Source organism: Microcaecilia unicolor, chromosome 6, assembly GCF_901765095.1.
Source record: "Microcaecilia unicolor chromosome 6, aMicUni1.1, whole genome shotgun sequence".
In the NCBI taxonomy this organism is placed as follows: Eukaryota; Metazoa; Chordata; class Amphibia; order Gymnophiona; family Siphonopidae; genus Microcaecilia; species Microcaecilia unicolor.
In genome coordinates this window covers 324,617,569-324,631,103 of record NC_044036.1, presented here as the reverse complement: position 1 = coordinate 324,631,103, position 13,535 = coordinate 324,617,569, and the positions used below count along the sequence as shown (strand labels likewise).

At 42.0% G+C, this 13,535-nt stretch overlaps 1 protein-coding gene across 1 annotated transcript in view; it reads left to right on the top strand.

Annotated features, from left to right (window-relative positions):
* LOC115472568 (monocyte to macrophage differentiation factor-like) overlaps positions 1–12,856 on the top strand; it is a 96,541-nt gene extending 83,685 nt beyond the window's left edge. Inside the window, 4 exon segments of the mRNA XM_030206864.1 lie at positions 2,010–2,111; positions 7,504–7,573; positions 12,550–12,657; positions 12,659–12,856. Of these exon segments, the coding sequence (XP_030062724.1) occupies positions 2,010–2,111; positions 7,504–7,573; positions 12,550–12,657; positions 12,659–12,799 (421 nt within the window). The 3' untranslated portion in view covers positions 12,800–12,856.
* Positions 12,857–13,535: the final 679 nt, after the last annotated feature.

Genomic DNA, 13,535 nt, shown 5'->3' with positions numbered 1-13,535 from the left:
GCCACACCCTGTCCCAGCCCACCTTTTATAGATATTTGACTGTGTAACTACTTATCCAGGTACAATTATTCTGTTCTCCAGAGTGTCAAAAATAAATTAAATAAACAATCTGTCAGCATTACGTTACATTAGAACATTTAGCAAGAGCTTGGTGCAGTTTACATTCAAGAGCTAGACACAGCTTAGGAGCTAAACAGTTTCTTAACACAGATCACTGTATCTACAACGCAAACGTCTGAAATTAAGTTTGGGTTTTTTTGTTTTTTTTTAAACCTGCAAAACAACTTTATAATATGAAACCTTTAGCTCAATTGGAAATGAGTTCCACCAGGGGCAGACTGACGGTGATCTGGACATAGGGCTGCTGAGAGGGGGGAGGGGGTGAGGGGCAAGATTTCCCGAGCCCGGCCTCCAAGGGGGCCGGACTCCAGGGTCTCTCTCTCTTCTACTCCTGTGTGCCGGGACCCGGGTGTTTGCATTAACACAGTAACCTGGGTCCCAGCATACGGGAGCAGGAGAATGACAGACCAAGGGAGGAGCAGACGCAGGAAGGTAAGGGAGTGGGGGGGAGGGGGGCGGGATGTGGGTGGTGGCAGCTGCTGCGGTGGACTTGCCCTAGGCCTGTCTCTCGGCAGCCCGGTCTGGCCCTCAGGCAATGGTCGTTGGCCCCTAACCATCTTTCAAAATTGATTAAATTAGATAAGGCTGGGACAGAGTGAGTCCCTCAACTAGTGTGGGCCCTTGGGGCATTGATCAGTCAGCTCCTGAGTTCCACCATTTTGCTTCCTGATAGCCAGAAAATGATGTAAGCTTAGATTTATAAGCTACTTTACTCGAATTTGGGGAAAAAGAAGGTAAAAATAATGTTTAGCTAAACGTTCTCTCTATCTGGTAGCACTATTTAAATTGCACATGTGTTCTGAGGTTTGAGCATATAGAATAAAGACCACCAGAGTGCATATTTTATTTAGGCTGTCCTCCTATCACAGCCCAGAACAGGTTACGAAGAAACATACATAATCAAATAGGAACACAAAAACAAACAACACCTACATAAAACATAAAAACCTAGAAATGAAAGATAAGAATACAATTTGATAAAATGAAAGAATTTCACAAAAATCGCTCATCATTAAAATACAGCATCATCTATTTTCCTAAAAACTCATAACCCTTAATTAAAAAGTACAGTTTTAACATCTTTCCTAAACCCCAATAAGTCATCAGTAAATGTATAGAAGGGAGGAAGCTTATTCCAAGAAAAAGCAACCGAATAAGAAAATTCAGAAGAGCGAGCGCCTTCGAGATGAAAAGCCCTGGCCGAAGAAAGAACAAAGAATCTTTCCCCTTGGAAATGCAACATGCGATTTGGAACATATTTAGGGGTCCTTTTACCAAGCTGCGGGGAAAAAGGGCCCCGCGCTAGCGGCAGGGGCCGTATTTCTCGCACACCAGGGCCCTTTTTATCGCAGCAGGTGAGATGGTGGTAAGGGTATCACCGCTGCACAAGACATTTCTGGGGGTTTTGTTTTTCCCCCGGAAATGGCACATGCTCGGGGCAGAACTACCACCAGTAGTGGGCTGGTAGAAGACTCCCCCCCCCCCCCCCCCCCCCCCCCCCCCCCCCCCCCCCCCATAGAGATCTTATTCAAAAAATACTCAAGAGCTCCCGGGGGAGGGGGTCATGGATGGTGGAAAGATGTCGGATTGCAGTGAGGACAGGGGTTGGGAGTGAAAGAGAGCAGAAGAAATTTTTGGAGGAGACAGATTCTGCAATGTGATTTTTTTTTTTATTATTTTTTAAAAATTGTGATTAATTGTTTAATGCACTAGTCTCAGAGTTAACTGCAATGTGCAACCCTAGCTAGAACCCATTCCTACACATATAAACTAAATTTATTTTCCATTATTCCCCCTCCCCCCCCCCCCCCCCAAAAAAAAAAAAAATCAATTATGAAATCTTGTTTTCATATTGGGTGATGAATATAATAGCTACTACCTTTTTCTAGGTTAAACTTACGAGAGCTTGGACCTTTGGCATCTCATATGCGTTGGATTATATGGCTTATGGCCGCTGGAGGAACGGTCTATGTATTTCTTTACCATGAAAAGTAAGAAATAACTAGTTTGTCTTTAACCATGAAACTTTACAGAGATTGTTGTTCAGTAAATTGGCAAAAGAAAATCCTGTCCAAGGGTAAAAAATCTTTGTGTTTGTCTGTTTGATGCATTATTTAAACAATTATGAAGCAGTGTTACATTTGAACACATTCCAGATAACGGTGGATTGTTTTTCTCATGACTGGAAAAAAAGCTTCCACCCTCAAGAAGGTGTTAAGATTAAAAGTTCCATATATCTTCAAAATGTATCAGAACAGTCTTAATTACATATATCCCAAAATAGAGGTCTTGTGTTTTAATCATTTTATGATCCATAATTAGCTAACCCATTCAATACAGAATGATTTCAGTTATCAGTGTAATGGTATCTGGATCCAGGAATGGTTTGTCGCCTCCCAAAATAAATCTCTCAATTGATCTTCTGGACCACAGAAACCATGTGGTTCTCTCAGCTTGCAGAACCACCCAAAATAGCTCCCAAATCCCTTACCAGAATAGCAGGGAGGATTTCTACATTGTCCACCCCTGGAAGGAGAAGCAAATTTAGTGGGAACTCTGTTGTCAATTATAAAAACTTCAGTTTCCTGTTGTTCAAAGCCAACTTATCCATCATAAGCCATAGAGCGCAGTCGAAACCAAATCTGCAGCCAAAAATCACTGCTTGATTTAGGCCAAAACTGCCCCGCCCCTGAAGTGTAGCAACCTCTGCTCCCTACTCCCTCCTCCTTGAACAATAACGACTATCCGCCTCCTCCTCCCTCCTCCTCCAATCTTAGTCTCTGGTGGTCTAGTGGCTAGTCGGGGCAGAAACGATCCCCAGTTGCTCCTGTCCATGCTTTCTCCGCTGTCAAAGTGGCTGCCAGAAGCACATCATTTTGAGATTGGAGCTGGCATGGGCAAGAGGAACTGGAGATCGCTCCTACCTGTACTGCTATGGATTTACAGCCTGTCTCACTGACACAGACTACTCAATAATTACTGTGGATTCTTTTGGATTCATATTAGGTAAATGAGACCTTTATTAGAGGTTCTAAAATCTACAATAATTAAGATATAAATCGTCTAACTAAAAGAAAGCTATAAGATAGATATATACATATTATACATACAACATCACTGGTCAGGAATTTCAGGCCCTTATCTCATCAGCTGCAAGGCCCGTTGCAGCGAAAGCCCGAAGTCTCCTTATGACAGGAACAAGTCTTTTCTGCACGATGCGTCCACCCACAGATGAGCCTCAAAGCTCTGCTGCAACAAGTCCCCCTTTTTATTAAGCTAAAGCTTATTTTCAGAGCCAAAGAAAATTACAGAATGCTTGAGAATAGGTGAACCAGCCATACTGTAGGAATGTGGTCACATGTTTCCAAGTCCAGGTGGCCAGTCTGAACTTCGAAAACAAGCTCCATCCTCCTCTTCACATACCAAATTAATTAGAGCTGTGTCTTATCTTCTGCATTGCAACTTATTTTCACACAATCAAAGTTAAACAAGGCCGACAGTCGCTCAAAAGAGCATGGTTCGGGATAAGGTATCTTTCAAAGATATCACCATAACAGGGAAGATAGAGTATCCTGATAGTGAGGTTGCAAAAGAGATTGTAGTAGATCGGGTATCTTTAAATAACAATAAAAGTCAGACAAAAGATTGCCAATTAATACTGTCAAGTACTAAGCATGATGTACTTAGGAACAACAAACATAGTTTGAAATGTCTATATGCGAATGCCAGGAGCCTAAGAAATAAGATGGGGGAGTTGGAATATATTGCACTAAATGAAAAATTAGATATAATAGGCATCTCTGAGACCTGGTGGAAGGAGGATAACCAGTGGGACACTGTCATACCGGGGTACAAATTATATCGTAGTGATAGGGTGAATCGGATTGGTGGAGGGGTAGCATTGTATATTAACGAGAGCCTTGAATCAAATAGATTGAAAATTCTGCAGGAAACAAACACTCCTTGGAATCACTGTGGATTGAAATTCCATGTGCAAAGGGGAAAGGATAGTGATAGGAGTGTACTACCGTCCGCCTGGCCAGGACGAACAGACGGATGCGGAAATGTTAAAGGAAATCAGGGACGCAAACAAACTGGGCAACACAATAATAATGGGGGATTTCAATTACCCGCATATAGACTGGGTTAATGTAACATCTGTACACGCAAGGGACATAAGATTTCTTGATGAAATCAAGGACAGCTTCATGGAACAGCTAGTTCAGGAGCCGACAAGAGAAGGAAAAATACTAGACTTAGTCCTTAGTGGTGCTCATGATCTAGTGCAGGGGGTAACGATACGAGGGCCGCTTGATAACAGTGATCATAATATGATCGGTTTGATATTGGCATTGAAGGAAGTGAAACTAGGAAATCAAGTACGCTAGCGTTTAACTATAGAAAAGGTGATTACGACAAAATGAGAAAAATGGTGAAAAAAAGACTGAAAGGAGCAGCTCGCAGAGTAAAAAAAACTTGCATCAGGCGTGGATGCTGTTTAAAAACACCATCCTGGAGGTTCAGGACAATATATTCCACGTATTAGAAAAAAGGGAAAAAAGACTAAACGTCAGCCGGCGTGGCTAAACAGTAAGATAAAGGAAATCATTAGAGCCAAAAACAATCCTTCAGAAAGTGGAGAAGAGAACCAACTGAAAGTAACAGGATAGATCATAAGGAATGCCAAGCCAAATGCAAAGCGGAGATAAGGAGGGCAAAAAAGGACTTTGAGAAGAAATTAGCGTTGGAAGCAAAAATACATAGTAAAAATTTTTTTAGATACATTAAAAGCAGGAAACCGGCCAAAGAGTCGGTTGGGCCGCTGGACGAAAATGGTGTTAAAGGGGCGATCAAGGAGGACAAAGCCGTAGCGGAGAAATTAAATGATTCTTTGCTTCGGTCTTCACCGAGGAGGATTTGGGGGGGACACCGGTGCCGGAAAGAATATTTGAAGCGGGGGAGTCGGAGAAACTAAACAAATTCTCTGTAACCTTGGAGGATGTAATGGGTCAGTTCAGCAAGCTGAAGAGTAGTAAATCACCGGGACCTGATGGTATTCATCCCAGAGTATTAATAGAACTAAAAAATGAACTTGCGGAGCTACTGTTAGAAATATGCAATCTGTCCCTAAAATCGAGTGTAGTACCGGAAGACTGGAGGGTAGCCAATGTTACTCCGATTTTTAAGAAGGGTTCCAGAGGAGATCCGGGAAATTATAGACCGGTGAGTCTGACGTCGGTGCCGGGCAAGATGGTGGAGGCTATTATTAAGAATAAAATTGCAGAGCATATACAAAAACATGGACTGATGAGACAAAGTCAGCACGGATTTAGTGAAGGGAAGTCTTGCCTCACCAATCTAATGCATTATTTTGAGGGGGTAAGCAAAACATGTGGACAATGGGGAGCCGGTTGATATTGTATATCTGGATTTTCAGAAGGCGTTTGACAAAGTGCCGCACGAAAGACTCCTGAAGAAATTGCAGAGTCATGGAATCGGAGGTAGGGTATTATTATGGATTAAGAACTGGTTGAAAGATAGGAAGCAGAGAGTAGGATTGCGTGGCCAGTATTCTCAGTGGAGGAGGGTAGTTAGTGGGGTCCCGCAGGGTCTGTGCTGGGTCCGTTGCTTTTTAATGTATTTATAAATGACCTAGAGATGGGAATAACTAGTGAGGTAATTAAATTCGCCGATGACACAAAATTATTCAGGGTCGTCAAGTCGCAGGAGGAATGTGAACGATTACAGGAGGACCTTGCGAGACTGGGAGAATGGGCGTGCAAGTGGCAGATGAAGTTCAATGTTGACAAGTGCAAAGTGATGCATGTGGGTAAGAGGAACCCGAATTATAGCTACGTCTTGCAAGGTTCCGCGTTAGGAGTTACGGATCAAGAAAGGGATCTGGGTGTCGTCGTCGATGATACGCTGAACCTTCTGCTCAGTGTGCTGCTGCGGCTAGGAAAGCGAATAGAATGTTGGGTGTTATTAGGAAGGGTATAGAGTCCAGGTGTGCGGATGTTATAATGCCGTTGTATCGCTCCATGGTGCGACCGCACCTGGAGTATTGTGTTCAGTACTGGTCTCCGTATCTCAAAAAAGATATAGTAGAATTGGAAAAGGTACAGCGAAGGGTGACGAAAATGATAGTGGGGATGGGACGACTTTCCTATGAAGAGAGGCTGAGAAGGCTAGGGCTTTTCAGCTTGGAGAAGAGACGGCTGAGGGGAGATATGATAGAAGTGTATAAAATAATGAGTGGAATGGATCGGGTGGATGTGAAGCGACTGTTCACGCTATCCAAAAATACTAGGACTAGAGGGCATGAGTTGAAGCTACAGTGTGGTAAATTTAAAACGAATCGGAGAAAATTTTTCTTCACCCAACGTGTAATTAGACTCTGGAATTCGTTGCCGGAGAACGTGGTACGGGCGGTTAGCTTGACGGAGTTTAAAAAGGGGTTAGATAGATTCCTAAAGGACAAGTCCATAGACCGCTATTAAATGGACTTGGAAAAATTCCGCATTTTTAGGTATAACTTGTCTGGAATGTTTTTACGTTTGGGGAGCGTGCCAGGTGCCCTTGACCTGGATTGGCCACTGTCGGTGACAGGATGCTGGGCTAGATGGACCTTTGGTCTTTCCCAGTATGGCACTACTTATGTACTTATGTACTTATTTTTAAACAGAATTACTTCTAATCACAAATACAGACCCCCAAGTGCACTCGTTAGTCAAGGCAGATAGAGTTGAAAAGCAATCTCTAAAATCCTTTTTATTACACTACCCCAACTAGCCACTAGATCACCAGAGACTAAGATGGGCACAGGGGGGTGGGTTGTGAGGAAAGGGTTGGGCCCGTGCCTGCTCGGGGGACAGGGAATGCAGAGTTTGTTTCAGCTGAAAATGTAGTGGCATTTTCAGGCCGAAACCAAAATAAGGCTGAATTTGGGTTTCAGGTCAGTTTTGGTGCCATGACGGAAACCAAAATTTGGTTGGCCTCTAATAAGCTAGTTTGCAATCTTATAGATAATTCAGCCTGGTTACTGCCCATGTGAAACTCCCCTTCTTCAATGTAACAAAGAGCTGAATATCATCATCTGAGTGGTGGGCTATATAGCTAAGTTTTCAGTCGTACCTACTGGACTCGGGGGGGGGGGGGGGGGGAAGTATTAAACAGTGACAAAAGTTCCATCTCCATAAATAACCTCCGTTACTAAGATCTCTCGTTATTCTGTTATGTATTTTGTATAATTATAGATAGACTATGCCCTGTAAAAGAGAATGTACCTGTTATTAGAAGTCTATCAGCTAACCTCTTCAACACAGTTGAATCACTTGAAATAATTTACTTAATTTTCAAACAACTGTTTGTTTGTGTTTTTAGGTATAAGATCATTGAACTCCTCTTCTATTTAGCTATGGGATTTTCTCCTGCCTTGGTAGTAACGTCAATGGTAAGGAATTTATCAAACATAATCAAACTTTATGGATTTTTAGTTTGAAGAATTCCTTATGTTTGTTTTCTGTCTCTGCTTTGTAGAAGATAAGATACTTTAACTGCTTTATTAACAAATAATGTAAACCTTAGACATGCTTAAGTCATAGAAATATAGTAAATGAAGGCAGATGAAGACCATATGACATGTCTCACAGGTAGGCAACCTCGGTCCGTGAGGGCTGCAACCCAGTTGGATTTTCAGGATTTCCTCAATGAAAACCCAATGAAGACAGTGCAATCAATTATATCTCATACATATTCATTGCACCAATTACTTGAGTATCTTAATTCCAATTTAGTCACAATATAACCATTCAATTACAGTATATATGTAATGATGGAAATGCAGAGGGAGATATATAGAAATATGAAATAAAACAGACAGGGTTTCGCGTGGTTGAGATGTATGAGTGGTATGTATTTATGGTGAAGATAAAAGTTGGATTAAAATGATGATGTAAAATTGTTATAGACCTGTTGATATAGTAGTCACTGTGCCTTTGAATGAATGCATAGTCATTGGGAAAATACTGAAAAACCTCAAGGACCAAGATTGCCCTTCCATGCCATCTACCATCCCTTCCTGTCCCCTAGTGATCCTATGTACTTGTCCCAAGCTTTCTTGAATTCAGGTACACTTTTTGTCTCCAGTACCTCCACCAGGAGGCTGTTCCAAGAATTCACTGCCCTTTCCATGAAGAAGCATTTTCTCAGGTTACTTCTGAATCTGTCCCCTTTCATCTTCATCCTATGCCCGCTCATTCCAGCGTTTCCTTTCAATTGAGAGAGACTCACCTCCTACGGATTTATGCCACAGAGGTATTTAAACATCTCCTATTATACCTCCCCTCTCCTGCCTTTCTTCCAAAGTATACATCTTGCGTTCTTTAAGTCTGTCCCCATACGTTCCATGACAAAGACCATTGATCATTTTAGTTGAATCAACTCAAACCTGTTTATCTTTTAGAAGGTGCCGGGTCTTCAGAACTGTTCATATTCCTCGCTCTATGCACCCAAACACCGTTCTAGTTTTCCCTGTCACGTTCCCTCTTTTGTTCACAAAAGTTCTTCGCTGCCTAAACTGTACCATTCCTGTGGGTTTTTGCAGCCCAAATTCACGACCCTGCATCTTCCTTAACACTCGGCAATGATAAAGATTTTAGACCAGTCCTAGATTCAGCCAACCCTAACTTGAGGTATTTTGGGGACCTGTAGCATTCAAGTCAAGTTGACACTGTAACACCACTGTGGCAGTCCCATAGTTGATAGGACAGTCCCGCATGTGCTATGAAGACCTACCTCTTCAACAGAGCGTACCACAACGATCCGTTATTTGAACTTTAGTGCCTTATGCTTCAACTGTTACTCCGTATATGATCTTTTTATACCTAATGCTTTTTTCCCACTATGTTACTCATGTTCTTAACTAATTAGTATTGTATCTTTACTCTGTTATGGCGATTGCCATGCAGAATATTGTAAGCCAGATTGAGCCTGCAAATAGGTGGGTTAATGTGGGATACAAATGCAACAAATAAATAAATGACGACCATAACATGGGCATTTGTAGTGAGTCTCTTCCAATGCAGTCGATCCAGAGCAGCTGCAGTAAATTCATCCATGCAGAGGTAGAGCCTTTCTTCTTCAGCCTCAATTTACTTGTGCCAGGTCTTTCTTGGAGAACGTTTTACAACCTTCCAGCGAGGATGCATTTGGAGTAACCATCTTGGTAGTCGTGATGCCTCCATTCTCCAGACATGGCCAAACCAGTGGAGAAGTGATCTCTTCTTCCATTATTGTTGCAAATTTCTAGAATACTTTCATTGTATCAGTGATTGAGCAGTGAGATGCTGAGAATCATGCTCAATCATTTCATCTGGAACACTTCCAGCTTGTAGAAGTCGTCAACCAGCATTGTCCATGTTTCTGATGCATAGACTGCGATATTAAAAACTCTCATCTTGGTCTTCAGTGTAACACTGTGCTTCTTCCACAGGCACCATTTTAGACCAGTAAAGGCCGCTTGGGCTTTACCAATTCTGACTGCAATATTGAATTTGCAGCAACTTTTGATACTGAAATCACTGCTCTAGATATTTATGTTTAAATCTTTTTTTATTAGCAGAAATATAACAACAATTCAATTAGGTATACAAGTGCAATAATTCCTACCAGTGGACTAAGAATCATTTAACAGTTTTAATTTTTCTCCCCCTCCCTCCCCCCTGCTACCCAGCTTACATCCCGTATCAATTCTATATTGCCAAACATTTTGAGTGATAACAAAACAAATATACTGCAGAGCAAATAGGGATGCAACTTCCTCATCGTAATCACATTCTAGAAAAATTACTCTACTGAGATTAATCATCCCACCCTGCTACCCCTTGCCTTCCCCTTCCTCCCTTCATATTCCTTCTCTCACTCCCCCCCCCTCCCTCCCTCCCTAGCTCTGCTCTAGATATTTAAATTCCTTCTCCTGATCTATTGGTTCACCATAGACTAGCAAGCCCACGTTGAAATCGTCTGATATTATGGCACTTGGTTTTCTTTGCATTGATCTGTATCCCTAGTTTCCCTGCTCTTTCTATGATTATATCTAGCAGCTCTTGGACGTTGTATTCTGATTCTTCCACGAAAACAATATCATCGGCATATCCTGCATTGGTAAATGTCATGCCATGTGCACCACCTTCCATGCTCACAGCCAAACTTTGCTTCATGCAACAGTCAATGATCATACTGAATAGCGATGGTGACCACACATATCCTTGTCGTAACACCCATTTTGACAATGAATCCGTTGGATTTTTTTTGCCATGCACTTTTACTCTGTTGGGTGTAAAGCAGAAATAATTCAGACTAATTTATGTGGGATTCTAAAGTGCTTTCTTCATAGATTTCCTATAGACACACTGAAAGGCACTTATGAAGTCAGTGAATATTGCGATGGTTCTTTTTGCACATCTTTATCTTCTCTTCTAATGTTTGCCTAAGAGATTTGATCTATGCATCCTTGGCCTGGTCTAAAGCTACATTGACCTCTCTCTAGTGTTGATGTCACTATATTGGCTGTAGGCACTTTTCCAACAACTCCTAGCAGGCTTGATTTCCCTGTCATTCTCACATTGGTCTTACTGCCTTTTTGAAAGCATGGTACTAAGTCCGCTTGTTTCCAGTCCACGGGAACACATTTCTTTAGGCCGTACAGCAGAGAATAGTCTTGTGTAAGTGTCGACAACAATACTACGTCCTTTAAGACCTCTAAACAGGACTGGTCTGATCCAGCTGTTTGCCATTCTTGAGTCATTTGATGGCTTAAGAGATTTTAGTTGCTTCCTCATCATTCACGTTACCATCGGTTGCGTCTTCGTTTTGTAGATAACGGTTGAGTGTAGTTGGTAGGTCACGATTTAGCAGTGATTTTGAAGTGTCTGTCTTGACGTGCCTCAGCAGTGTTTTTGGTAACTTTTTGATAGGGCTTCATTTTGATTAACATTTTAATTACGATTAATCATGCGACTTAAAGGTATGTTTATTTATGTTCCCACTGGAAAATAAATAACATACAATTAATTGTAATTACAAATTTTAATCAAAATGTAGCCCTAAAAAAACTAAAGAATAAAAAGTAATGAAAATATAAGAAATACAAATTGAAAAATTAAAAAATTAAGGGGTCCTTTTACTAGGTTGCGGTAGGTACTGGGCTGTGGGAGCGTGGGCACGTGCAATTGCTGCGCACCAAGGCCACCGCGGCAGTAAAAACCCTATTTTTTTTAAATGGAGGTTGTAAATAGTCGTGCACTAATAAAAATAAATAATAATAAATTTAAAAAATTTGGTCCGTGGTCATTTACTGCCTGAGTCCTTACTGCCTCCTATTTAGTAGACGATAAAGGCTCACGCAATAACTGGGTGCTAATCGGGCAGCGCCAGGCATGCCTACTCCCTGCCCCCATACTAGAAAATACAAAATTATTTTGTAGCGTGGGAATGGTGTGTGGCAAAAACAAAACTAATGCCACACACCTGGCAGAGGTGCTGTTTTGCTACGTACTACTTGCACAGTAGCCCTACCCCCTTTTGGTAAAAGGGCCCCTAGCAATGCAAAATAGCTTCAGACAGCCTACTCAGAAAAGCAAGATTACTTTCCGATGAATTTTGGAGATTTGCAGATGGCTGGCTGCGCTTGCGTGTGAATGCTTCTAGCACTGATTTCAGTGGAAATGATCAAACACTACAAATGCCATACCAAAAGGTCTGCCTTCTTGGTGCTGGTTAACTTGGCAGTTTTGGGTCTCCGGTGTATGTAAATATATCACGCACATTCATTAGGGTGGTCCTAAAAACCCAACTGGCTCCGTGTCCCTGAGGGACAAGGTTGAGGGAGCTGCTGTAGAATAATGCCTCTTATTAAAAATATTAATGCGATATGGGCCCCTTTTACCAAGCTGCGGCAAAAGGGGGCCGGTTCTGGTGTCGCCGTGTGTTTTACACGTGCGCTGAGTCCCCCCTTTACCACAGCTGGTAAAAGGGAAGCCTACTTTCCTTTAGGAAATGGCCATTTGGCAAGTAAAGCACTCGCCGTGCAGCCATTTCAAGGGGGGGGAGGAGGGGGAGCCGCCCTTACTGCCACCCATTGAGGTGGCGGTAAGGGCTCCCGCGTTAACCCAGCAGTAACCGAGCAGCGCGTGGCACTGCCCGATTACCGCTGGGTATACTCCGGCTCTACAAAAATTAATAAACTTTTGTAGCCCCGGAAATGACAGCACGCTAGGGGTGGGAAGTACCGCCGGGCTGCTGCGGTAGCCCAGCGGTACTTCCTGTATAGCGATTGGTAAGCCCGCGTCAGGCCTTACCGCTGCTTAGTAAAAGGAACCCTATGTGACCAGGTAGATGAACATAATCTTCCCTTTTGCTTTTCAACAGAACAACACCGATGGAATTCATGAACTGGCCTGGGGAGGATTCATTTACTGTTTGGGAGTGGTCTTTTTCAAGAGCGATGGGATTATTCCTTTTGCCCATGCTATCTGGCCACCTGTTCGTAGCCCTAGCCGCTGCAGTGCACTATTACGCTATTTGGAAATACCTTTACAAAAGCCCTTCCACAGACCTTGTTCTGGCATTTATGAAAAACAAATCTGCAGGAGAGAACCCCGGTGACAGTATTATGTGACTTAAGTAAATTTGGGGGTAAATGGAGGGAAAAATCGCAAAGGAAAATGAGACCTGCACAAACCTCTCTTGTTTTCTGAACATAATTACTGTGAAGTGAGGGTGTGTGTTTGTTCTTTGTTGGAGAGGGGGCATGTTTTTCTTTTCCAAATAATTTGTGTCCCTGGCTTGCCCTTCACACAACAGGTAACCATGCTAAGACACTGTCCTATCAGGAAGAAAAAAAATCAATTCAGATTAACCCCGTGATGCTACCAGGGTCTCCTTTGGCATGCATCCTATTTCTTGCCATGAGATAATTCTGCAGTTGCTAATCCCTGAAAGGTTTATAAGAAACTCATGTTCAAAATTGGCTACCAGATGTTTACAAAGCAGAATGTTTTGTATTTGTAATTTAGTTTTACACTTTTCTATGAAATTCATTGTTACAAAATGAAGCTGAAATTCCTAATTGTGTTCATGGATGCAACAGCAGGTACCTGTTCTGTACTGCCATCCGGGAGCCATTTCAAAAAAAAAAAAAAAAATGCTTTCTTAACTAAAACGATAGGATCTGGTTTTACAGAAACTTTCCATTTTGTAGGTTTTTAAAAAAAAAAACAACTTAGTAAATTAATAGTATGGGTAACTGATACAGCTTATGTGCAGTCTTATTTTAGCAAAGAACAAGTACATTCCAAGTCACTTTTTTTACCTCGTGCAAAGTATCGAAATTGCCAATTTTTTTTAGAACCAAG